Source organism: Anastrepha ludens, chromosome 5 (assembly GCF_028408465.1).
Source record: "Anastrepha ludens isolate Willacy chromosome 5, idAnaLude1.1, whole genome shotgun sequence".
NCBI lineage: Eukaryota > Metazoa > Arthropoda > Insecta > Diptera > Tephritidae > Anastrepha > Anastrepha ludens.
Genome location: NC_071501.1, coordinates 32,842,537 through 32,869,646, shown reverse-complemented (window position 1 = coordinate 32,869,646; position 27,110 = coordinate 32,842,537). Strand labels below are relative to the sequence as shown.

The window sequence follows — 27,110 nt, the reverse complement described above, 5'->3', positions numbered from 1 at the left end:
GTTTGCCAAATAAAGAGAATTCGCGAATTTTTATGAATTCGTTAATGAAAAAGCGACAGGAGTCGTCACCAAAAAAATTTTTTTAATCAAAGCGATTTTTTAAATTTTTCTAAAAATACAAAAAAAGAATTCTATCTAGATTTAATTTTAAATAAAAATTTTTTAATCTTAGCCATTAGGAAATTTTCAGGCAGTTAGTAATTTAGGTTTGCATTTTTAGTAAAATATGTGCACATTTTAGAGAGTAAAAAATTGCTTAGATGTTTAATATTTTTTTCCGGCCACTTTTTCATCTTATTCTGTTTACAAACAAATTTCCTATGGACAAAATGTGAGAAACCGTTTCCAAAAACTTAAGAAGAAAAACTCCAGTTTTTATAAATTCCATTCTTACTGAAAAAGCAGGAACAGCCGACGCCGAAAAAAAATTTTTTAAGCCAATTTTTAGCCATTTAAAATTTATACTTTATACCAAACTGCAATAGGTCGTAAAACTGCACACACGAAAATTTTCGAAAAATGCAGATTAAGAAACTTACAATTTAAATGAAATTTTTTTGAAAACTTCTAACATCAAAATTTTCTAAATTTTGTATAAAGTTTAAAACTTCGGTTTCAAAAAGTTTAAAAATTAATTTGGGTAAAGCATAACAACTATTAAAAAACAAAAAAACTTCTCGTTCCTCAAAAATTGTACGCATTAAACAAAAAAATCAGATTGCACTCAGTTACGCTTCTTCTTCTTCTTAATTGGTGCTATAACCGCTTACGCGATTTTGGCCGAGTTCAACAAAGCGCGCCAGTCGTTTCTTTCTCGTGCTAACCGGCGCCAATTGGACACACCAAGTGAAGCCAAGTCCTTCTCCACCTGATCTTTCCAACGCAGAGTTATGCTAGCCACTACAAATATGTATAGTAAACTTAAGTTAATCGCAACGCTTCAACTTCCTGAAAGTAAAACATTTTAAGTTAAAAAGTTTAGTTCACTAAAGACTGGTCTTATCATTATTTCTACGATCGGTCGAGAAAAAGCCGAAGTCTCATATATTATTATTATTATTTTTGTTTCCTTGTTCAGTCCTCGCTAACCTCTTTGATTTCTGACAATGTAGGTGATTAACCCGCCGCTATCAGTCCTAAGTAGTGGGAATGAGCACCTATCGTTGCTTAGGAACAACGCCTTCTTACTGCTTGGAGCGCCATCTGCGTGTCACATTTTTCTACCAGAAGGATCACACAGATGGTTAAGGACTTCGCTAAAGTGGTGTGTCTGCGCCACTGGTGAAATTTGTGTTTGTCTTTCTTTTTGCTTGTTTTAGCAGCCACAATGCAAATAATGCGCTTACTATTGTGCGGAAGTGAGGATGGAAGCGATAAGTTTTTGGGTTTGAGGAATAAGTTCTTTTTTTTCTTTGTTTTCTAGAAACAGAGTAAGTAGGTAAATTTCGAAAAGTGCGAGGACCGTGCTTTACGTGGTATTCGAACCCATAACCTCTGGGATGGCAGGTTAGTGCACTTACGCTAGACTATCGAGGTCGCAATGTTTATTATTCACCAACATTCAAATCCCATAACATGAAATTCCGGAAAAATTGGAACATTTTGACAATAGGCATTTTTTTCTGTTTTTGCTACTCGTTTATTAGCGCAAACTTTTCTCTGCCAATTAACTATGCCACAGCTCAGTTGTAAACTTAATTAAAACCATAAATTAACGCACGCTCGACCAGTTGATGGAACGTATATGTATACATACATATGTATATATATGCGTATAATATATATGTGTGGGTCAGCGATGATTTAACTAATTAAAATCACTGTCAGACAATGTGGGGAAAAGTTCATGCATAACTGCCATTCTGCAAATGTCCACACGTTGACACCTCAACAAAACAGGTAGCAGTGCAGCCAACACACACAAACACACCCCTGTACATACTAGTAGAACGACATAAATAAATATAGTGGGAACAAATAATTAAAAATGCACAAAAAATTTCAACATTTGCAAAAAATTTCACCACCGCAGCCGCACAACCTTAACCACAACTCAGAAGTTTGTCACATTCCATAGAATGTAAAATGTAAACAAATACATAGATATGTACACTATTTACACTATATGTGTATGTATATGTAACAGCAGGCATGCAATTTCATTTCATATGCATGAAAGCCGCAGATGAAATTTCTAATTAATTACGGTACACTGTGGCAAGTGGCAAACGAAGAGAAATATATTTTTTTCATATTTCACATGCATCAGAGGAGAGAGGAATTGCTATGGAGATGATATGGTTACAGCCCTTAAAAGTTTCCTTGCAGTACCTTTGCTAATAGCAGATTTCTGATGGCAAATTATTCTCTTTTTCAATTAATTAAAAAAGACCAAATATATTTGGTGCAAAATAACTCTAGCTACTATTATTCATAAGTAGCCTAGGGAATTTTAAAATATGCGCATAGATTTTGTTTAAAATAAAAAATATGTAAATATTCAGATTCTTTTAGGTTTCACTATTTTTATTCAAAATACGGCTCTTAATAATTATACATGAAAAATTATATCATTTAAATGTCCACTATTAGCACGTCCACAAGGAAAATCCGCCAAACAGTCGAGTCATGAATGCCCAGTTGTTGAGGACGTCGAGATATTGAAGTTGAAGTTTGTTTAACTGGGCGCTACCGCAGCAATATTCTCAACAGGACGTCCAGTTTTTGGTCTGCTAGTCCCTTATCTATCTTCGTCAGAACCAATCTCTTGAAATTTTTTCACTAACTTTTGAATTGTCGACTTATTTGGCTAATTATGTCCACCAATAAAATAGTAAAATAAGGTACTTTTGCAATATGTTGTCCTTAAAGAGCGACCATTTTCATAATAAGTTTCAATAATTTTAACGCCTTGCATCGTCGCTAGAGAGTTAAGATTTTAACCATTTTAATTTAACCATTTTAAAATAAAAGCACTGATTTTCCCTGGAAACACCTAAGAAAGATAACGTCAACTCCTTCCATAAATCCAGAGCCCTTCTGTTGTGAAGACAAGGCAGCACCCTCCAGCCTAACAAAACAAGAAAATGAAACTCATAATGAACGAAGGTGGGATTATCTGCCAGATTTGCAGCACTTCAAAGCGAATTCGCGATCTTAAAACGGACAAAGTTGAAAGGAATTTGGGAATTTAAGTAAGGAAAATCTTAATATTACCACTAGAATTTCCATATTGGCCCGTTTACCATTTGACTAAAGTGGAAATTTACTTGCGCAAAATTTGTTAATTCTGGAGAATAAAGAATTCAACTGCAAAGCAGAACTTCAGAAAAGTTCCGCACTGACGACATGCAAAAGAATCCTGCGTGACCGTTTACTTACCGAAAGCAAAATAAATTTGAAAAACCTAGGCCCGATACAAAGGTTCCTCTTGGCAGCAGAAGTCAAAAAAATTCTCTAAGTTCTTGAATGAAACTCAGTAGATCTTGAGATAGATCGCTGTGCTCTAACACCAATAAAAGAAAACTACAGCATTTGTAATGTTTACGGAATAAAACAGTTTTATATTAATTTCGTTCCGCCTTTTCATATATTTATATCTATATAGTTGGCGCGTACACCCTTTTAGGGTCTTTGACCGCGCTCCTCCTCATATTTGTGGCGTGCATCTTGATGTTGTTCCACATATGGAGGAACCTACAGGTTAAAGCCGACTCCGAACGGCAGATATCTTTCTGAGGAGCTTTTTCATGGCAGAAGTACAATCGGAGGTTTGCCATTGCCTGCCGAGGGGCGACCGCTATTAGAAAAATGTTTTTCTTAATTTTGGTGTTTCACCGAGATTCGAACCAACGTTGTCTCTGTGAATTCCGAATGATAGTCACACACCAACCCAATCGTCTACGGCGACCGCCTTTTCATGTTCAGTCTATAATAGCTAAATTCTGAGGTACTAACCTTCATCCATAAACAGCTCAGTTCTGAATTCCTACTTGGGTTTTACTACTACATTTTCTTCACTTTCTCAACCAACATTCATGCCATAATGCACCCAATAAAACCGAAGTGCATATTTGATCAATAAGCATAAAATATGAACCACTTGTCACAAAGCACAGGTAGAGCCTTAACCGATAAGCAAAATCGTGCCCATTTGTTTTTGTTTTTTATTAACGCCCCAAAATAAAGTGGAGTGCATTACAATATCGTAAGAATCTTGTAGAAGAAAATATTCATAATAATTAAAGCAGATGGGTGTCCCATGGAACAGGATCTTGAGTAAGTAACCAATTATAATTTTGGCAATAATCACAAACAACTTTCTTTGGGACCACATGATCAATATACGCGCATTCTGACAATTAAATACCGTAAATTGTTCATTAAAAAAAAATTTAAAAATATTTTCTGGATATTAAGCGGAGTTTTTAAGAGAGAGAGGGATAGGGAGAGAGCGCAATTTTCCCTAAAAAGGATTGATCTGTGTAAAAAATGCACGAAGCTGTCTTTGAGGAAAAATTTCTGTCCAAAAACTAATCACGCCTGTGAAAATTTATGAGCTTTTCAGTTCTATGTTGTTTCTGCTAGATCTCTTTTGCGAGCAGATGATTGTATGGCATTGAGTCCTGCTACCGGAGATTTTTGTACCAGTATGTTGGCAGTTGTGATTTTGAAGTAGTAAGAGACTTCGTTTATTTAGGAATCAGCGTTAACACTGATACTAATGTCACTCTTAAAATCCAACGGAGAATCTCTCCCGTCCTATTTTATGGCACAGAAACTTGGACGCTTACAATATCCGATGACTTGGCCTCACTCGTATGTCTTAAAATAATAAAAAAATATTGTAAGAATTCTTCTCAAATTTTTTTTAATATTTGTGGTTTTGAAAATTAGTTAAGTTAAGTTTAAATATTATATAATATATACAATAACGACTTGTATTATAGTGAAATAACTACCGAAAAAAATATCAAAAATGTAAATTCTTTCATGCGTCTGACTACCCTTAACACCTTAAATGCCTTAAATTTCCATCTCGTTGGCCACTTATCTTTTATCATTTTAAAGCTTACACTCCTAATAGATGCGTAGTCGTAAATAACTAGCCGACTAACATAGACAAACAATTTTTCTCCCAACGCATCGCTGAATATGCATCAACATAACTTTTTAATTAACTGATTTAACCGAAAAGTTTTTTTAAACTGCAACAAACACAAATACAAAACCGAAATACAAAAAAATAAAACGAAATAACCCTACTAAAGTTTTGGGAATTTGCACCAACTCTCTTACGCTGGCTGCACTTTAGTGGCTGCATCAAAAGCCGCTCTCTGTGCGAGTATGTACCCAGCAGTCAAACCTACTTCGTCTCCTTTACTTTTTGTAGGGCAACAACAAGCGACAGCATTTTTAACATGGCGGTGTCCCACCTATTACAAGTAAATTTTCAATGCAAATGTTTTAGCCCGTTCATCAGTGTTATGCCAGTAAGCGAACTATTTCATATGTAACTAGTTACGAACTAGTATCTGGCGGTCAAGTCTATTATTAGGGCATAATAGGCAATTAGCGAACTAAATCATAGTGCACAATTGAGGAACTAGTTAGTAACGGACCAGTTGCCGAGCGAGGTCATAATAGGCAATTAGTGAACTGGGTAATAATGGAAATTGAAGAATTAGTTAGTAGCGGACCAGTGACCTAACTATGTCGTAATACGCAATTAGCGAACTAGGTCATAATTGAGGAACTAGTTTGTAACGGACTAGTTAAGGAACTAGTTACTAATTGAGAGAAAAACTTATGAGCAACTGCATTCGTCTAATCTTAATTTTTTGGAACCTTCAACATAAAAACGAATACTTATTTCACAAACAACTCTAGGTCAGTTTGCAACTAGCACAATTCTGGTCGCTTTCGAACTAATATAACTTCTTCCATTTAGAAACAGTTCTTAAACATCATAAAATGTTTGCTGAGCTGGACTGTTTAGTTTTTCACTGCAGGCTAATAAGTATCATGTATAAATGCATGTATGCATGCAGGTGTTTGTATGTTTACGATTTGCATACCCATTTAAGCGGTCTGGCCTTTTGCGCAAGCACTGCAGTGCCACTTCTATATTTTTGCCAAGGTTTCTGTGGTTACTTTGGTTGAGGACAAAAAGGATGTTCACATAAGAATGTTCAACTTCATATAATATATTCAGCCACACACACATATGAAGGCGCTAATTGCAAAAACCAATTAACTCAACAACATTTTTTGGTAATTTTTCACAGCTAAAATTAAAAAAAAAGTAAACGGGGTGCGTTGTAGCAAAAATATGAAAATATATGCGAATTTATAGTTGAAATAGTTTTCCGTTGCCTGTTCTAAGAAAATGTGACTTATTTAAGCACAAAAATTAAAAAAAAAATTAACAGTAGTTAAGCCATTTTTATTGTAAACAACACATATTGTACACTGGACAACGTTAACAGTCAACAGTGTCATAAATAAGTGCATGTTAGTAAACGGAAGAAAAATGGGTGAGAGAGGTTAAAAGGAGTAAAGAGTAACGAGCAAAAAGTGGAAAAAGCTCTGCTTAAATGCTAATAATTTAATTTGCATTTTTGTAGCGACTTTTAATTGGTGCTAATGTTCTTACATGCAAATGTATGCAGACAGACATATGGATGACATTGTGTGTATGTATTTTTGTATGGCATACGCCACTACTCACGACAAATCTTGCTAGGCAAAGGGCGGAAAAAATTAAATTTAGAAATGTGACTCATTTCAAGTGACCAAGAATGACTATGACAAGTCACATTACACTAAATCATCAAAATAATTTATGAAAAAGTGGATAAAAAGATTTCGTAATGGGGAAGACAATTTGGAATAAGATTTTGGAAGAAAGGTATGAAATTAAAAGATAAATAAATAAATAAATAATTGGCGCGTACACTTCTGTTAGGTGTTTGGCCGAGCTCCTCCTCCTATTTGTGGTGTGCGCCTTGATGTTGTTCCACAAATGGAGGGACCTACAGTTTCAAGCCGACTCCGAACGGCAGATATTTTTATGAGGAGCTTTTTCATGGCAGAAATACACTCGGAGGTTTGCCATTGCCTGCCGAGGGGCGACCGCTATTAGAAAAATGTTTTTATTAATTTTGCTTTCACCGAGATTCGAACCAACGACCTCTCAGTGAATTCCGAATGGTAATCACGCACCAACCCATTCGGCAACGGCGGCCGCCGGTAATCACGCACCAACCCATTCGTTAATTAATTAAAAGATAGTCGAGCTATTTATCTAACAAACCACAAGCCTATGTTTGAAGCACTCCAAAGTGAAAATTATTAGCACGTAGAGCAGCTGTGTTGAGGTAAAATCAAGGAAAAAGCTGAAACTACTTATAAGAAAATAAAAAAAAACATTTGAAGAAGTAATTATTAGGGGCTGAGTACCATTTGGAGAATGTTAGGAATGAATGAAATGGTCATCTAATAATGGTTACCCTTGTCTAAAATGTATATATACATACATACATACACATTAGGGTGGGTCGATTTAAAAATCACTCATTGCTCTGTGAAAATCGTATTCTAGAGATTAAAATAAGAAACTTTGCCGAAGGAACCATACCTCTAAAACGAATTCTGATGTCCCCCAACTTGGGTCGAACGAAAAATCCCACTTTGACCCATTTAGAGTGCTCCAATCGAGTCCAAATGTATGACCAACCCCCACTAACTTTGGACGGCCGATCCACCCATGCCAGTGGCTCACCCCCTGGAGCTCCCCTGGGGGGTTCCCCATACAATCATTTCAAAATATCACCATTTTTGGCCTTTACATGAGAAAAGAAACTAAAAGCCTATGGGCTGGAGGAATCTTCGGCACACATTTCTTCAACCACGAGGCTGGCGCCAATGTAACATTGAATGGCGAACGCTATCGTGCCATGATAAACGACTTTTTGATGACGAAAATTGAAGCCCGGGATCTCCATCTCTACATTTGGTTCCAACAAGACGATCGCAAGGTACTACATGAAATACAGATCGGGAAACAATGGATTTACTGCATCGTAGTTTCGGTGAGCAATTTATCTCTTGTCTCCGAACAGTGGATTGGCCACCAAAATCGTGTAATATCACACCTTCTGACTTGTATTTATGAGGGTATGTAAAGTGTAAACGCTTTGTGTATAAATCAGCTTTGATGGAGGCAGTGGACGCCAACATTACTGAAGTTATTCACGAGATACCGACCGAAGTCCTCCAGTGAGTTATTCAAAGTTGGTGGTTACGGATAGCCGAATTACGGCGCAGTTGCGGCCTACATTTGAAAGAGATTATCTTTGAAAAATAAATGCCATGAATGGCTCTACACAAAAATAATAAAGATTGCCAAATCAATATGAATTTTCGATGTATTATTTCAATTTAAAATCCGATACCTTTAAATTGATCACCTTCTGTAGATCCTACTCTTAAGTGCATAGCTAGTAGAATAAAGTATTATAAATAAACCACTTGATTTGAACAAATTAATTATTCCTGAGAAATTAAGTTTTCGAAAAAAAAGCCTCAATTTGAGACAGTTTTTAATTTAATTGGAAACATTCCCTTTATTAAAAAGCAAATTGTAATTCCTACATTTTAGGATCTTCAGCGCGCATTTGAAAAACAGTACCTCAACCAATAATTGCTGATAAATTTTACACTATTAGTTTAAGAGTAGAAACTCTGGAAAGGTTTAAAATTTAATTTACTTATAGACGTCAGCGAACTTTAGTAAATTGCATTTCTGTATCATATGAGGAATCCATGGATGTTAGGCCGCCACAATATTATTTGTACTTGCACCAATATTGCTTAAAATATAAAGCTCGCGAAAAAAATAAAGCATCTCTGTATGTATTTTTACTAGTTCTGACTATTTTCTCATTATTTTTTTAATTTAAAATAATTTTTTAGTAAAAATGCCATATCAAGAGTGCGGAGCCTCCTTGTCGCTCAGCTTTCACACTCACATAAAAGTGTCTGACTGTTTCCTCTTCTTAAGACAGCTTCTATAGAAATATATAGCTTCTCTGTTAAATCTTGACAAGCTGTTTGATCGACCCCTATTCCATTTCGACCATGTCTGTCTGCTCAGTTCGCATGTTGTGAGGTTTTGCCAACTTGCCACTCTCGTTTTTATTACAGTAAGTCCCTCTTTTATGGCAGTGACTTCCACCTGAAATACACTGCAATGATCAGGTAGGCGAAATGATTGGCTAACTCCGACTTTATCGGAGTAAACCCCTCCATCTACTCTGTTATCTAGTTTTAAGCCATCTGTATAAATGTTTATATCATTTTCCCTAACAATACTCCCATTATCGCATTTACCTTTGGAAGGAAATGCTGTGACGAAGGATTTATTTAAGTTGATATCCTTGATTTTACAGAAATCCGTTGTACCAGGAATGTAGGGGAATTTTCCTAAAATTGAAGAGTGTCCTCTCTGGTTTATTCTGAGTAGACCGATTTCTCTTAATCTGAGAGCAGCCTTGGCAGCTGTTTGCTCTATTGGTAATAGGTTAAGCAAAATGTTTAGTGCCTCTGTGCATGTGGTCCTCAGTGCGCTGCAGATGCAAAGACTGGCCATTCTTTGTACATGTACCATGGTTTTTTTTGATATATAACTTATCTAAAGCCGGCCAGAATACTAGCATACCGTATGTTAGGATTGGTCTTACAATTGCTATATGTATATAGCCAATATATTATACGATAGATGGGGAAAGACCCCAACTTAGTCCTATTAGTTGTTTACAAGAGTAGAGTGCTATTGTTGCTCTTTTTACTCTATCTTCGACATTTAATTTCCATCTTAGTTTTCTGTCTAGTATTAGACTTAAGTAGCGAGCCTCTTTACCAAATGACAAAGCCGTTTCATCTAGAGTCGGAGGAGTTACGACGTGTTTTCCTCTCTCTTCTAGGCTCTTTGGCAAGAAGTTTATTGCCAGCGCCCAGAGGTGAGGGGACAGCACATCGCCTAGAGGTATTCCTCTACTGATTCTTTTTCTGATCTCCATGGTCCCGAAGGTTGCGATCACAAATCTGCTCATGCGCATGTTTTTGATGAACTCAACCAGAGCCCCGGAGATCCCGAAATCAGTCAGTGCCTTCACTATGGTGCTCGGTAGGATGTTGTTGAACGCGCCCTCGATATCTAGGAAGGCTACTAGTGTGTATTCCTTATTATAAATTGACTTCTCGATTTCTGTTACAAATGAGTTAAGCGCTGTTTCTGTAGAATTTCGTTTACAGCACGCATGTTGTGAGATACTGAGCTTGTTGGGGTTGGTGTTAGCTTTAATATACTCTTCTATTATTCTTTCTAATGTTTTTAACAAGAAGGAGGATTGACTAATTGGCCTAAAATCCTTGGGTGTTGTATGTGAACTCCTTTCCTGCCTTGGGAATATAGACCACTTTTACTCCTCTCCATACTGATGGAACACTTTTAAGTTTCAGAGCAGCCTTGAATATAGCCATTAACCACTCCCTAATATAGTCTAATGAAAGTTGTATGTGGGCCGGGAATAAACCAACTGGACCCGGTGATTTGAATGGTTTGAAGATGTTCACTGTCCAGGTTTTCCTACTTTCACTGATTATGTCTCCAATGTCAGAATCAGATCTTTGTGTTCGATTGTTGATTAATATATTGGGTGATTCGTCACTGGGAAAGTGTGTGTCCACCAGCAACTTCAAAGTTTCATCACTCGAGATATTCCAACTTTTATCCGGTTTTGGGAGGTATCCTTAGGAATTCGAAATTTTAATATAACAAAGTGCAAGTCCTAAATGTCTCAAAATTTTCTGTTTTTTTTTAACAGTTCCTCCCCCCCCTGACAGTGTTGTGTACTCCCTATATATAAGAAAACAGTTTTTCCAAACCAAATCAAGTGTGAACCTTACTCTACTGTACTCCTTCTCAGTTTTAAATAAAAATGTAATCTAGCACTTAATGAACTTTAATAAAAAACAAAATGTTTTTTATCTCTTCCAGGTGGCAAATATACATCGAATGTAACTGAAATTGGCGAATATCGCAGCTCAATGAAATTGCACATAAATCCCTTGACGCAAGCAGAATTTGGCGCATACCGCTGTGTGGCAAAAAACTCGCTGGGCGACACCGATGGCACCATAAAGTTATATCGTAAGCTAATTGACGCAATTAATTAATTTATAACGAGCTTAAATAGTATTTTTATGAAAAATTATTGCTTAGAAAGAAACCAGCTTAAATCAAAGAATTAAGTTGTTAAAATTTTCTGCATATGCACACTCTATTCCAAAAATGCCAGGATTTTATTTTGTGATAAATAATTATAATTTTTATTATCTTTTTTATTTTATATTGCTGCCAATATGCTGATGCTTTGGCCTAGAATTTTGCATGATTTTTTCAAATAATTAAGCGAGCTGTGGATGTGGGAATATTTTAGGAATATTGCTTAGGATGGTGGTCGCAGCGGCTCAAATGGCTTAAATTAATTCAAGAAGCTTTTCTTTCATCACCAAAAACTATTTAGGGACTAGTTACTAGATAATAGAAAAAGAATGACGGAAGTATCACTCTTGGATCTTACGACATCACAATATTTTACTCAAACCCCGTTACCACCAGTAAAACTCGGATGTAGCCAGATTGGGCTAAGTGGATGTGCCTTTTTTCTGGCCGTACCATGCCGAGGTAGTAGATAGTTATCTCCATGCAAAACATCTGAATGCGGGTTAGGCTAAGTTACTGTGACTGTCGCTGTCCAAGAAGTGCAAAGAGGTACATTTACGCCATATAGTCTCATTGTAATGCCTCGTAATTGGGCTTTAATTCTATCTATTTAAGACTCCACGTGGTATAACTAAATAATTAGTGTTTGCAGATTTGATAGGTATTCAAGGAGATATTTACTAAAAAAGAAATGTCCCATCTTAGCCAAAGCGATGCAGTGGTAAAGCTCATATACAGTGCTCTTCATCTTATTTTCAAAACTGCAATTGGCATGTCTGAGGAAGCCGTTTCGCTTGCTATGCATCTCCACAACACATAAATGCCTTAGAACTGCTTTCGTAGAACTAAGGCCAGTTTTGTTTTGACACCCAGCTCGTAAATTTCCTAATCTGTTATTTGTCTGTTTAATACAGAGTCATTTAAGCCGGAGCTTACACGAAGATAATGAACATCTGCATTATGGGCTGAGCTTGTTGACTGTTTTATCGCTTCTAACCTTGCCAGTTCAAGCGTTACACATTTCTGATGTCTGAGGTTCAAAACAACTTAAGTATCATACTTCTCAGCTATTCTGATCAAGGAGTTCCTACATTCAATAGCTACCTTCGCGGATTTGTGTTTACAATGAAGGGATTTTATTCAGCCTCGCTTCCAGAGTAAATTGGAAAAGTCTGTGTTGTGATGGTAAAACTGCCCAGCAAAGGATTCTATCTCGCCCAATCTCTCTCTCTCTCTCTTACTCTATCTCCCTCTCTCACAGCTACTAAGTCAGCCTTAACTCAGCTAACGACTTGAGCGTCCAGGTAGCTTCCTAAAATTGAATTTTCTATCGATTTATGGCTATATCTTTTTAAAAAGGATCCTCGAACAGGACGAAAAAATGCCAGACCTGAGAGCTCAACCGAAGGTCTTAAAAAAGGTGTCCAATGGAAAGTTAAAAATCCTCGAGAACACCTTAGGATTGAGGAAAAGTAGTCTGCGCTTCACTGAGAACTCTTCGGAGTTGATACCACGCCCGCAGTTATAGTGTAGCTTTGAGTTATCGATATGTGTGACCATAGATCTTGAACTCAGTTCATTAAAGTTTTCCCATTCCTTTCGGAGATTCGTACAGATATCTAGCTTTCATGAGGAAACGTTGGAACTTTCCGGTTTGAGCGTTTGAGTACAATTCCGTGCAGCATTTTTCCAACTAACCGAGGCCTGTAAAATAATAAATTCCTTATTGCTGGGGTTGATTAACACAATTAAAATAATATGTGGTTTTCATGAAGAGACTCCAAGTTCCAGTTTAAACTATTAAACCGCCTTCCAATAACTTCACAGTCATTAAAAGCAGAAGACCTTGTAAAATAAAAAAAAGGTATTTTCGTGCGTTTATTAATCATTATTTTTGCTTAACAAAACCCATCACCAAAAGCTAGAAAATTCTTGATAGGTACAATAGAGGCTCTAAATCTCCAATTTCATTAGGTAGAAAGAGATTTACTAAATTCCATTGTGGTCGTACCAGTCCGAGTAACGTCGAAGATAAACGGATTCGCCCGTGAGGTGAAAGAGAAAACCGATGGGATGAAAGGAGAGAGCGGAGAGAGGTGGGGCTGGGATGGTTAGGACGATGGGTTTAGAGTGTGTGGATTATGAACGATGACTGTGCTGCATTTGTGACAACCGCTTTGTGCTGCTTATGGAATTCATCAGATTTTTAATGTCAACGCCAGCTATATCAGCAGGCGTAGCAAAGAAGTAAGAGCCAAGATGCCTACATCTTAGCCCCGCCAGAGCAAGGCAGCTAAGGAGAAGGTGCTCAGATAATTCCACCTCATCTTCCATACATCCGACACAAAAAGGAAACGAGGTAATTTCAAGTCTCACAGCATGCATTCCTCGCGCATTGTGTGCTGTGAGAAAACCCATGAGATTCGAGAGCTAATATTTTCTTGACCCGAGAAACTTGCTTGAGCGCTCCCGATCCACACGTGGCCAGAAGGATTTCGCGACATTACAAGTTGGTGTGCTCAGTTCGCTCGCTGAGTTGGCGCGAAGCCCATCTTTCTAGGAGCAGACTGGAGATAGTCAGGGGGATCCTAGTTCTCTTCCTTTGCGGGGAAATCTCCTCACATGTCCCTTGTCTGGCCAGCTCATCCGCCTCACAGTTTCCCGCAATGTCACTGGGACCAGTAACCCAGACGAGGCTTATGTCAAAGAATTCGGACTCAGTCGAAAGAAAACCTGAGTTTGTGTCTAATGGGGAGCTCCTTGCAAAAAACTCCTCCGCCAACCTTTCCTTCCAACTTCGATCCATTCATGAACAAGTTTACCAGGCCCTGTCTCCAAGTGTAGACCCCCGTCCACTATTCCCTTGATATGAATGGAGAAAGTCCCGATTGGACTAATCGAGGTTATACATTGATCCGTTGACAGGGGGATGAACTCAAAGTTTCTAAAGATGCTTTGGTGCTTTTAAATGAGGAGTAGGAGTCGTTCGAACAAAAAAGAGGTTATCGAGCTAGAAACCGTCAATAAAATCGATAAAATGGTACTGGTCGATAGAAGTACCAAAGTGCACTAGTCAGCTGAGATTGCGTTCACAGCAACTGAGTATATGCAGAACATTAACATTTGGACGTGAATAAACTGTCCTCGTGATGGGTGTCGCGATTGCTCACACTCGACCATAAGTTTAACCGCGAGACTACTGTTAAGCAGGTTTTGCCGATATTGAAACTCAACCCAGACTAGTTTCTATGCCTTTGGATAGATTCGACATTGATTTCAGGCAAAAGAACTAACGCATTTTGCAAGTGCTGTCCCAAGAGGATAATGCCCGTGTGCCATGACAAAATCCATAAATGAGGTTACGACTTGCTATGCCATCTTAGCACATTCTCCACATTTAGTCATCTGCGACTATTTTTTTTTCCAAATCTAAAAAAATGGCTGGATGGTAAGAGGTTTAGGTCAAGTGATGTGCTCTTCGTCACTGAAATAAGCGCCAATTTTGCAGACCTTAAGAAACCCTGTTATTTGAAAAGGATGCAATACGAAAAACACTTCATCAAATGTAGAGAAAGAGGAGATTACATTGAGCATCAAAACATTTTTCATCTAAAAAGATATTCTTTGTTCGCAAAGTCACTGAATTATCAAACGTCCCTCGTATGTTACACCCAGCCCTCTTTAAATTAACTTCAGCCCCGTGTATTAATAGGAATAGTAAAATTTCAAGTGAATAGATATAATTGTTGAATAAGCAAATAAGGCAAAACTTTTGCGCATTTGTATTCAAGATCAAATCAGCTTAAAAATAATCCGCAAAATTGCGGCAATGAATGCGACCTCTAAACTGAATAGCTTAGACAGGCTGGCTGACTCGTTCATATTCGAATTTTCTTCAGCAAAAATTACGCTGAAAAAAACTTTTAACTGCTTCACTCGCTTCAAATGCGCAGACACCTACACTTGGACGTAATTGAATTTAAATATTTTCCCCACCAACTGCCTATGGAAGTAATGCAAAGGGGGCTTGCATTTTAATGAACTCCATTCACTCATTGACGTTGGAATTAAAAAAGAAAAAGTGGCATAATTCTTGCTTGCATTTTAATTTCTCTCTGTTTTTTCTGCACTTTTTCATTTCGCATAATTTGTATGATTCGTTATAAGCGCACACCTGCAACGATTGCTTTCCTAATCCAAAAATTGTTCATTCTTTGCAATTATTTTCGCAGGAATACCACCGAATGCTGTGAATTATGTGGAGAACTCCGAAGGACGTTACAAAGGTGAATATCAGCCCTGACCAATGGCTGGCAGTAGTATTTATGACGTGCATTTGCATTATGTATGTGTATGTGTAAGCGAGTGAGTATGAGTATGTGTTTGTGTAACCGCGGCAAGGCTATACAAATGCAAATCGACATACTTCAATGTCCTTTCCGCGTAGGAGACTCAATACTGCGCGCGTTGTGTTGTGTTGTTGTGAGTGTAATAGCCACTCCGCATAATTTTTTCTGCCTCTTTTTCTCTCTTTTTTTTTTTGAATATGAATGTAGCATAAACATAAGATCTAAAGGTTGGTGTACTCGTATTTGAATCGGTGGCAATGCCACGACGGGCCAGACACCACAGCGCACGCCCTTTCGTTTCCGTTGCCTTTTGTGACATTGCGGGCGGGTGTGCATGTATGTGCGTAGATGTGTGTGTGAGAATAGATTTTTTCATTGCCTTAAAAAGTGCTAGGCAAATAAATTATTTATTTTCGGTTTCAAACAAATCCTCCGGCGAACAAATTTAATCGCCAACAGGCAGGCGTACACAGAATTGCAGGCAAACAGGCGATTCAGCTGTCAACGCGGAGTTTGATGAAAGGCCAGAGGTAAATAAAGTATGAAATATAGTTTGATAGTTGGCATAGTAGGCCGAAGGAGAATCGGAGGTGATTAAAAAACCTGGGTTCAAAAAAGGTTAAGAAGAACGAATGTGATTTATTCCATTAAGAGGTGGTTCCATGCACAAAAATATATAGGAAAGTGGGGAAAGTACCTGATCGCCATGCACCTGAGAGTGGCAAGAATGATTCTTCTGCATACGATTCAAGCAGAGCACAACTTCCGGGGTTCATACAAGCATCCTCTAGGAAGCTTTCGAACACCCGTTTGAGAGCGAGCGAATATAGGAAGCAAAACAGACCAAAATATCTCATTGTGCGCTGGGTTTGGCCACGTTAAAAATTCTTCCCTAATAAAAATGCAAGCAAAGATCTCAAAGATACGAACTCCGTAATCTGATAACAACCTCTTCAAGCGAACTATAGACTATGATTTGAGATCATGCAACTGGAATGTCCGGTCCCTTAATAGAGAATGTGCTGCTGCCCGACTGGTTGATGTCATCGTAAGCGTAAAACCTGGCATCTCCAACATTATTGCATTCAAGAGATACAATGAACTAGGCAAGGTAAAAATGCCATTGGTCCTTTGAACGCCTACCAAGTAAAAGAGACCAAATTCCGTATTGGATTTGTTGTGGGAGAGAGACTTTACCGATAATGAGACTTTCGTTCATTCCGGTGGATGCGCGTCGCGCAATAATACCCAGTAATCTTCAACATCTCGCTCATTTGCACTTGGCCGACGGAATAGAAAGACAATCAAAGACTGCTTAAAACTTTCCTATAAAATTACTATTCGGTACAAAAATAGTCAAAAATTATTGTTATTCCAAAATTTTCTTTTTTAATTAAAAAAAACAAAAGAGAGAGTATGAACTAAGTTGCCTTATTGGGTAATGTCATCAGTGTCTTAAAAATTAGTTTATTTGTACGCTTGAGTATAATCTGACTCTAATCGGTCTGAAAAATATTTGAAAAAAAATTAATAATTTTTAGATTTATTCAAAACTGAAAGAGTTTTAAGTGAAATATCTTCGGTATACTTTCAAAAAGACAAATTTTGAAAAAAAATATTTTTGTACCTATTTTGAAAAGCCCCTGCCCTTAGATTTGAAGGTTCGCTTTACGTATTTGAATATAACTCCAAAAGTTATGGAGATCCAAATAATTTTTTTTTTTAAATATCGAAAAAAATGTTTACAAAAAAATTTGAACATATGTAAAAGTGTTCTCCCAAAATTTTATACAAAAAAATAATTTGTTTTCACGATTTTTTTTCCTGTTTTTCCCAAAATAAAGTCTTTTTTTAAATTTTTTTTTTTATTCTTTTTTTTTAATTTATTCTTTTTTTATATTGTTTTTTTTTCAAATATTTTTTTTCCAAAATTAATTTTTTGCTCCAAAGTTTCTATTTGTGTATTTTATCCCAAACACATTTTTAAGTATATTGTGTAAATGAACCGAAGATATTTCATTTTGAAAATTTTTCTATATATATATTTTTTTTTTGTTAAAAATCGTTTTTTTTTTTCAAAATATCAAAAAAAAAATTTTACCAAAAAATTTAAACAAATATAAAATTGTTCCCCCAAAATTGTATACAAAAAAAAAAATTTTTTTTTCAGAATTTTTTTCCCAACTTTCGAACATATATAAAATTTTTCCCCAAAAATTTTTAACAAATAGGTTATTTTTTTTGCAATTTTTTTTAAATTTTTTTTTTCCAAAATTTACTATTTTTTCAAATTGTTTTGTTTTTTTAAATTGTTTTTCAAATTTTTTTCCAAAATGTATTCTTTTTTAAATTGTTTTTTTTTTAAATTTTTTTTCCAAAATAAATTTTTTGCTCAAAATCTTTGGAGACAAAGTTATTATTTGTGAATTTTATCCCAAAAAAATTTTTTAAGTATATTGTTTAAATGAACCGAAGACATCTCACTTTAAAATATTTATATAATATTAAAAAAAAAAATTAAAAATCATTTTTTCTTTTTTCAAAATATCAAAACACAATGCTTACCAAAAAAATTTAAACAAATATAAAATTGTTCTCCAAAAATTGTATACAAAAAAAATAATTTTTTTTCAGAATTTTTTTTCCAAATTTCGAACATATATAAAATTTTTCCCAAAATTAAAAAAAAAATATTTCAAATTTTCAAATTTTTTTCCAAAATATATTCTTTTTTTTAAATTTTTTTTTCAAAATTTTTTTTACAAAACTCATTCTTTTTTAAATTTTTTTTTTTTTCTAAATTTTTTTCCAAATTTGGAGACAAAGTTTTTATTTGTGTATTTTATCCCAAAAAACAATGTTTAAGTATATTGTACCGAAGACATCTCGCTTTGAAAATATTTATACAATATTAAAAAAAAAAAATTAAAAATCATTTTTTCTTTTTTCAAAATATCAAAAAAAATGTTTACCAAAAAAATTTAAACATATATAAAATTGTTCCCCAAAAATTGTATACAAAAAAAATAATTTTTTTTTCAGAACTTTTTTTCCAAATTTCGAACATATATAAAATTTTTCCCAAAATTTAAAAAAAAAATATTTCAAATTTTCAAAGTTTTTTTTCCAAAATATATTCTTTTTTTTAAATTTTTTTTTCAAAATTTGTTTTACAAAATTCATTCTCTTTTAAATTTTTTTTTTTTTCTAAATTTTTTTCCGAATTTGGAGACAAAGTTTTTATTTGTGTATTTTATCCCAAAAAATTTTTTTAAGTATATTGTATAAAAAAATTGTATAATTGTATTTTTTATGGTAAAATGAACCAAAGATATTTCACTTTGAAAATATTTCTGCATTATTTTATTCAGTAAATCTCTTATTATATGTAATCAAGCCTTCAAATAAACAAATTTTTATAAAAAGTGACGGCAATGTCCAAAAAAATTAGATCACTTGACATGGAATCGATGAGAAGTAAATGTCCAATGCATTGATAAAAGTCGTGAAATGGAGAATAACCCTCGTGCGCCTCTATTTTCGTATTTCCTTAACATTTTCGGTATGGAATACAATAAATGGTATGGAAATTAAGCATACCGAATAAAAATTCTCCTCGCTGTTGAAAATCAACAAAATTTACTTTACTTATTTTATTTTTATTTTTTTTCCATGTTCCGCACACAATATTTCATAAGATGTTTACTGCTACCTAAATTATAAGCCCACTGTGCGAGCAAACTATGCGCAATATAAAATGCATAATTTACGCTTTGAAAGCATTCTTAACCCAACCGAACGAGCAATTTATTTCACTATTTTTCATGCAACTTCATTTCTTTTTTCGCCTTCTCTCCCCCCTTTCCATCTGACGCGGTGTTTAGGAGGTGGCAAAAAACGCATCAAGAGCTCAGAGCTATATCATCAGTCAAAAGCGGGCGATGGTGGCAGTGAGGAGTCGGAAAATCCGGGCAAACGAAAAGGTGAGCAGATTAAGATTATTTACTTACTTACTTACTTTGGCTACACTTTGCAAACAGCTGAAGAGTTGAACTCAACACACCTTATTTTTCTTCACGACTAATTCGTTCAGTGGCTTCATTCGCTGAACAGTGCAGATACGAATTTTTTACTGTTTGTGTGAATAGGATTCGTTATGCCGAAAATTATCGGCCACTTGAGATTGTAACTACACACAGATACTTGCTCGCTTACTTACTTATTTACTTACTTACTTATGCTGACGAAAAGACATTTCAGGTCAGCACCGCAAACAAAAATTTGCTGTTTCTTCCAATCTTAGCTACAAAAAGGTGGCATTTCGCTCTTCTCTAGCCACTGCTTGGATTGTCTAAGCAAGCAAAAGTGATGTAAGCAACAAGAAAAATGCCTATACATACATATACCCATACATGCAAATAAAGCTACTAAACTTGAAGGATCGCTTACCCAGTTTTCTTGTTCAGCGCAAACTTCATAATTGTATATAAATAAAGGTTTTTTTTTGAGTATCTTACTTAACTTCTTCCCATTTTATGCCTACTATGCCAACCTTTTGTGGCAATTTAATGATTTGTAAACAATCCGCGCAGGCGTTTTGAATTGAGTACGCACATACATTTTTTTGCTCATTCTCAGTATTTGGAGGTGTTTAATGTAATTTCACTTGTTGTATTTGAAGTGAGCAAAAAACATATTTCGGCTTTGGTGAAAGTACATTAAGGCTGCTCAAAAGCAATCTAAGTGGCAGGTCACAAAAGTAAAAGTTGGAAATAAATTTTCTGAACTTGCCCATGTGCAGGGTGGGCCATATAGCGTTTGCTTTTTGAACCACCTATTTTTTTGAGAATGGTAACACAAATAACATGTCAAATGTGTTCATAATTTACTTAAAGGTTTGACATTTACGAAATGGGACGCTATACGCTTGAACAAAATTGGGAAATATTGAAAACCTATTTCCAAAGTAGTGAGACTTCTTCTTCTTTTCTGATTTTCACATCGGTGGCTACGTCAATAAGCAAAATTGTCGGATTTGGGGCTCAGAAAATTCACACGTTACTGTAGAGAAGCAAATGCATCCACAACGAGTCACTGTTTGGTGCGGTTTTTGGTTTGGCGGAATCATCGGGCCATTTTTTTTCGAAAATGAGCAAGGAGCCGCGGTTACAGTAAATGGCGAGCATTACCGTGACATGCTCAACGAGTTGTTTCCAAAAATTGAAGAAGATGACATGGACGACATTTGGTTTCAACAGGACGGTGCAACTTGTCACACTGCCAAAGTTACACTCGAACTTTTGGCTACCGTTTTTGAAAACCGAAGAGTCAGCCGAAATTCCGGTATCAATTGGCCGCCTCGGAGCTGTGATTTAAGCCCGTTGGACAATTTTTTGTGGGGAGCCGTTAAGGAGAAATGCTATGCGAACCATCCAGAGACGATTTTGTCTTACTTTACTTACTCTACTTGGAAATGTTTACGTAAGGATCTTGGCCTACGTGCCTATAAATCACAGCTCGTCCAAGAATTGAAACCAAGTGTCGCATTTTTGCTGATTGGGCTCAGTGAGACGTACTATATTATTCAGATTAATTGGAAAATGCGGTTAAAAATTGGAGTGATAGACTGGACTACGTAACTCGTAGTTGCGGCGGACATATGCATACATTCAAACAATAAATTTACTAGATTATAGTAAAAAAAAACTCATTCCGTAATATTTATGTTTCGTATTATCATTTCCGCGGCCGCCGTAGCCGAATGGGTTGGTGCGTGATTACTATTCGGAATGGTTTTGGTCCACTTCAGAATCTCCGTCCCCAGTGACCATGCAGTCGAGGTAGGAAAGTCAACGTTTTGAAACGGCGCACCCTCTACGCTTCGATCCATCTAACTATAATGGGCCTAAACTATCCAGGTCTTCGCGTAAATTTCAATATCTCGTCAGTAAGTATCAATATCTCCTCAGTCACTTCTGTTGCAAGAGTGAATATTGAAGTAGTAGCAAAAGTCAATCGCCTTGATCTGATGTTCAAAGCTTCTATTTTTGTCACACTACTTTTTCATTTTCCAAACCATGTACGTATATATCAATTATACCATAAAGGCCATATTAATCCAAATTTTTTATAATTTCTTTGCGACAGTGTCGCGCATTGTCAATAGTCGAAACTTGTTTTTTATGTGGAGAAAATACGCAACATCATAAGGAAAAAAATATGAAAATTCAGCAAGAATTTTGAGCCACTTTAGACTTGCAGTTTATTATACCTAAATTTAATGGGCTACATACTAAACTACCCACTTTTTTGCAATTCTGATGGAAAATGTTGAATTTTTGATGAAAATTCCTGAAAATTTTATAAATGTTTTACAAAATTTGAAAATTGGATCAATATAAGTTAGGTTAGGTTGAGCTGGCTGGCTAAAAGCCATCACATAGACCTATTGGTTTTTAATGGTAACAGATGGAGCTTGACCCTTACGTTTCCTTGTAAAAGGCCTCTTGTAATAAGCCTGCGACTTTTGCGAATCTAAGTAAGCGCTGAACTCTAATCCCGAGAGGAATTCTAACCTCTCCAATTGTAGAGCTCCAAAGCATTTCATTCGGGTTCTAGCTAATGCAGGGCAAGAACATAGGAAGTGTTCAAGGGTTTCCCTCTCTTCTAGTTATTGCAAAATCTGCACCTATCATTGTTTGCAATTTCTATCTTGTGTGCGTGCTCCGCTAACGAATTGTGGTCTGTCAGTATACCTACGATAGTGCTGGTTTCCTTTCTAGACAGAGCTAATACGAATCGGACGTATTTATCTGCACTCTGTGTACACATGAATTTCCTGGTTTTGCAAGTGGCTAGATTATTCCACCTCCTATCTATCCGTATTTTCATGTCCGCAGCGATGTCTTTGTATACCGTATTTGAAGGTTTCAGTATGTCGTTTTCTTGTTCGAATTTTATGTAAGCAGCGTTTTTGGCAATCTCATCTACAATTAAGTTTCCTGCAATGTCCTTATGTGAGGATACCCAATAGGTGTGTAACCGTATATCTGCGGCTAGTGTCTCCATGGCTTCCCTCGTCCTAAGAACGTTTTTAGATCAAATTTCATATGAGTTTATTGCCGCTTGGCTGTCAACGTATATATTTAAATTGAAGTAGCTGTATGTCCTTGCTAGTGCTATTTCTACAGCCTTTCCTACCGCAAAAATTTCTGCTTGAAAAATATTGCAATGGTCGGGGAGCTTAATTGGCCACCTGATGTCCATCCGTATTGCGCGTCCCTGCACTTACTCCGTCCATCATTTTCGAGCCGTCAGTAAATATATTAAGCGTATTGGGGCTAGGCTTCATACCTCTTTTTCACCTCTCTTCTTCTATTGTTGTTCGGAATCACCCAATTGAATTTCGGACTCATATAGTCCGTATTGATCCAATAACTCATACCTATTGAGCCATGTCCGAATATTTTACAAGTAAATTCACCCGTTGCGTTAAGTCTGGCGGCATATCTAGCTGATAGACCTTCTGCCGCAATGTCAACCGGTGGTAGGTAGGTATGTAGGTATAGTATTTGTCGGTTGACACACTCTACATTGTCCTCATTGAACCAACCTGTGGCTTTGATATATCTTACAAGACTTGTTATTTTTATATTGGCTACTTCTGCCAAGTTATTCAGGGAACTTTTTCCTAAAATATTGAACCTTCTTCTATCCAAAGCCAAGCACCGGCATAGCAAGTGTTCTATAGTCTCTTCTTCTTCTGTCAGAACGTCGATACATTCTTTTACTGTCTTCGAGTTAATATTAGGCGATTTTAAAGCTTTCAGGGCCGATTGATTATCTGAATATATTATATGTTTATATCTTTTGTTGTGAGGACACTTTTATTTAGGGCTAGCAGGCCTTCCCTGATAGCCAGAATTTCAGCTTGGAATACACTACAGTGATCCGGTAACCGGAATGAGATGTTGGCATTCATTCCTCCGCCTACTTGATCATTCAGCTTGGAACCATCAGTATAGATTAGGACAGGTATCCTGTATTTTCAGGTGAACATGATTAGTTCTGGGATTTATCCCAAGACCACTCAAATCACACCGGCTTACTTCGTTCAAAGCATTTTGCATTATGTTGCGGAGGGTATCTGGGAATTTTCCTCTTATTAATATTGCAACATCGTCTGCCTAGACCACTACGTGTATCCTCCTTTCCTCTAGATTCTTCAACAATTTATTCATTTCCAGAATCCACAGGAGAGGAGAAAGTACACCGCCTTGAGGGGTACCCCTCTTGACGGATCTGCGTAACGTCGAGGGGCCCAACGTCGAAATTACGAACTGCCTAGTAGCAACTGTTCTGTAAGTTTCACAAAACCCTCGCCCACACCCAAATCAGTCATTGTGCTTGTTATGGCCTCCGGTAGGATGTTGTTGAAATGCCCTCTATGTCTAGGAAGGCTACCCGAGAATACTATTTAATCTCTATTGATTTCTATATATCTGAAACGAGTGACTTTAATGCTGTCTCTGTGGATCTACCGTTAGAGTATGCATGTTGTGATCTCACGAGTAGCGAAGATGTCAAGTTTTCCCTTATAGAGACGTCAATTAATCGCTCTAACGTCTTTAATAGAAATGAGGAAAGGCTGAAGTCTTTAGGTTTCGTATGCGAGCTCCTACCAGCCTTCGGTATGAAAACCACGCTGACTTCCCTCCACCTTAGGGGAACCAGTCGGTGGTAGGTTAAGTATTTTTTCAAGTATTCTTGGCTGAATATAGTCTTTATTATATAACGAACTCTATTTTTATAAAAGAATATATAAATAACCACTATGAAATATCTAAATAAAATAAAAGGGGTCAAAACTGCTCAAAATGTTGCGGTGCTATATTTTTTACCATAAATGTTTTGCAAATTGTGTCTACACAGAAATATATGCATACATCTACATACCTACATATTTTTCACATTTTTCACTCAATAACTACAGCTGTATGTGTTACTAACCCCCTATTTGCCATTTCACTACTTCCAGATATGATACTTGGCAATGAACTGGAGGACGGGTTCTACGACTCAGCTGCTACTGCAACGCATTATCAACAAAATAAATTGACACTGACAACATTGCTGCTGTTCACGGCATTGTTACTGCTTAGAAAAGTTGCAGTGCTGATAGACGCCTGACAGCTGCTGGCTGCTGAGCTATTGATACACTGATGACATTGTGGTTGCGGTGTTAGAGTAACTGTTAAGGCTAAAAGGATTTACTGTTGGCTGGTATGATTTGTATGTATAAGTGTAGTATATATAGCTGCTATGAGTTTGTGTATGTGTGCCCGTTCTGCGTCATATTACTTAAGTGGTGTATTGCGTGATGGTGATTGTGAGGTACATAATTATATAAAGTTTCAATGTATGAAGATATCAACACAATGGCATATAAAGAGTTTGAAAAAAAAAACAGAAAAAAATATATAAGTCTACTATGTAGCACATGGAAAATGGAAAATACAAAATACATAAATGAAAAGTAACAAAAAAAGGCAGAAAAATAAAAGTAGTGAAGCAAAGAATCGGCTAAATCAAAGTTATAAGAAATCTTATATAAAAAATTTTATTCAATTGACAATTTATAATTTGTGTGTAAATATATATTTATACATAGTAGATAAACAATAAATGGAGCCACATATACGAAATTAACTATGTATGTATGTAAAAATTATTTACAACATTAAAATAAGGTAATGGTATTGATAAATGTAAATATAAAATAAATGAATGCTTCCCTTTATAGAGCTAAGAGTATAGAGATATAAAGCAACTACTTTTGGTTCTATATTACTTTCATTGAACCTGAATTTAAGTTTGTTTTTTTTTCGGTTTATATTATATGGTTTGTATTTGGAGCTGATGTTACTCAACTTGGTTAGGCTGTATACTATAGCCATTGCCCGCTCTAGGACACACTCAGGCGCATAACCCATTTCGATGCCGCGTAGCGAACTTGTCCTTATTACCCCTACAACCAGTATGAGGCGTTCAGACACTTTTAAATATTCCTGATCTCCACTGAGCTGAGATATTGTAACTTATTAAAAAATTATCTAAATTAAATGGTAAATGTGCGGCTGTATAGAGGAGCACAGTAGCGTGGAGATGCAAGCTCGTCTCTTTCCCATTTACACAACTTCTGCGGAAGTCTGGTATCTGCACGCCCATTCCATGGATATATCTACATACTAGGTTATACCCCGTTATAACGAAAATCAATATGCTAAAATTATGCTTATTTCGACTAAGTAAAGTTTCTGGGCGGCCGCCGTAGCCGAATGGGTTGGTGCGTGACTACCATTCGAAATTCACAGAGAGAATGCAGATTCGAATCTCGGTGAAACACCAAAATTAAGAAAAACATTTTTCTAATAGCGGTCGCCCCTCGGCAGGCAATGGCAAACCTCCGATTGAATTTCTGCCACAAAAAGCTCCTCATAAAAATATCTGCCGTTCGGAGTCGGCTTGAAACAGTAGGTCCCTCCATATGTGGAACAACATCAAGACCACCGCACATCACAAATAGGAGGAGGAGCTCAACCAAATACTCGCAAAAGGATGTACGTGCCAATTATATATATACAGATTCTGTGCGTTAAGCATTAAGAGTCAGCCACAATTGTCGAGCGATTCTTCAGATGCGTTCGTTACGCCATCTTTCATTATCTTCTCTTACAACTTCCTCAAAAGTACATAAGCAACTTAGAGGTGTGCTACCTTTGGGTGAAATGACTCAATCGTCGCATTAAGAGATGTGGGATATTTCACTGCTACCTTAGAGGTTTTCGACTGCTTTGCGAAAGATTCAATCGCCACCTGGCTATCAGACTTATAAAAATGTAGGCAACAGCTTCTGGTATCGCACCTCACTGTACCAGTGTCACGTCCTTTTAAATTCAATGACATCCTTCGTTTTGTCAAATTGGCTAAAGGTATTTGAAAATGGAGCCTTATTTAGAGGCAACCTTCGATCCTAATGATGTCCGGAAACAACTAAGGCTATATTAAGAAATAGAAAGACTATATTTAGAAATTTTCTCACATCAACTTTAAAACTGAGGAAGTTATCTACAAGAAAGTCCAAAAATAAGTATGTTAAGAACGATTTTTTTTGTTTCTTTTGTCATAAAAAACACCTTTCAATTTGCATTATTTTACACTTAAATTTAAATGGTTTTTAATTTGAAAATTTATGACGTAAAGTTGTTTCTGAATGAGCTCTTACCGATCTCACCAAATGTGTGCGTGCTTCTGATCTATAAGTAGATTAAAATTTCGTTTTTAATTAAATTTACTAAGCTATTGCTAAGTGCTACTAGGAATAGTAATCTTTCTTTAGATTAGAAAACGATTTTCAGCAAAAAAATGGTTGAGCTTCTTAACCTACAATGACGGGCATAGCCCGCGTACGG

General features: G+C 36.3%; 1 protein-coding gene across 5 annotated transcripts in view; it reads left to right on the top strand.

Moving 5' to 3' along the window:
* LOC128863947 (limbic system-associated membrane protein) overlaps window positions 1-26,849 on the top strand; it is a 118,973-nt gene extending 92,124 nt beyond the window's left edge. For 2 of the 5 annotated variants that reach the window (XM_054103376.1, XM_054103377.1), the window contains exons 8-11: window positions 11,063-11,215; window positions 15,523-15,576; window positions 19,524-19,622; window positions 24,677-26,848. In XM_054103376.1, coding sequence (XP_053959351.1) covers window positions 11,063-11,215; window positions 15,523-15,576; window positions 19,524-19,622; window positions 24,677-24,828 — 458 coding nt within the window. In that variant the 3' untranslated portion in view covers window positions 24,829-26,848. Of the gene's footprint in view, window positions 1-11,062; window positions 11,216-15,522; window positions 15,577-19,523; window positions 19,623-24,676 lie in introns of all 5 variants that reach the window. The other 3 variants (XM_054103379.1, XM_054103378.1, XM_054103380.1) reach the window with 3 other exon arrangements.
* Window positions 26,850-27,110: the final 261 nt, after the last annotated feature.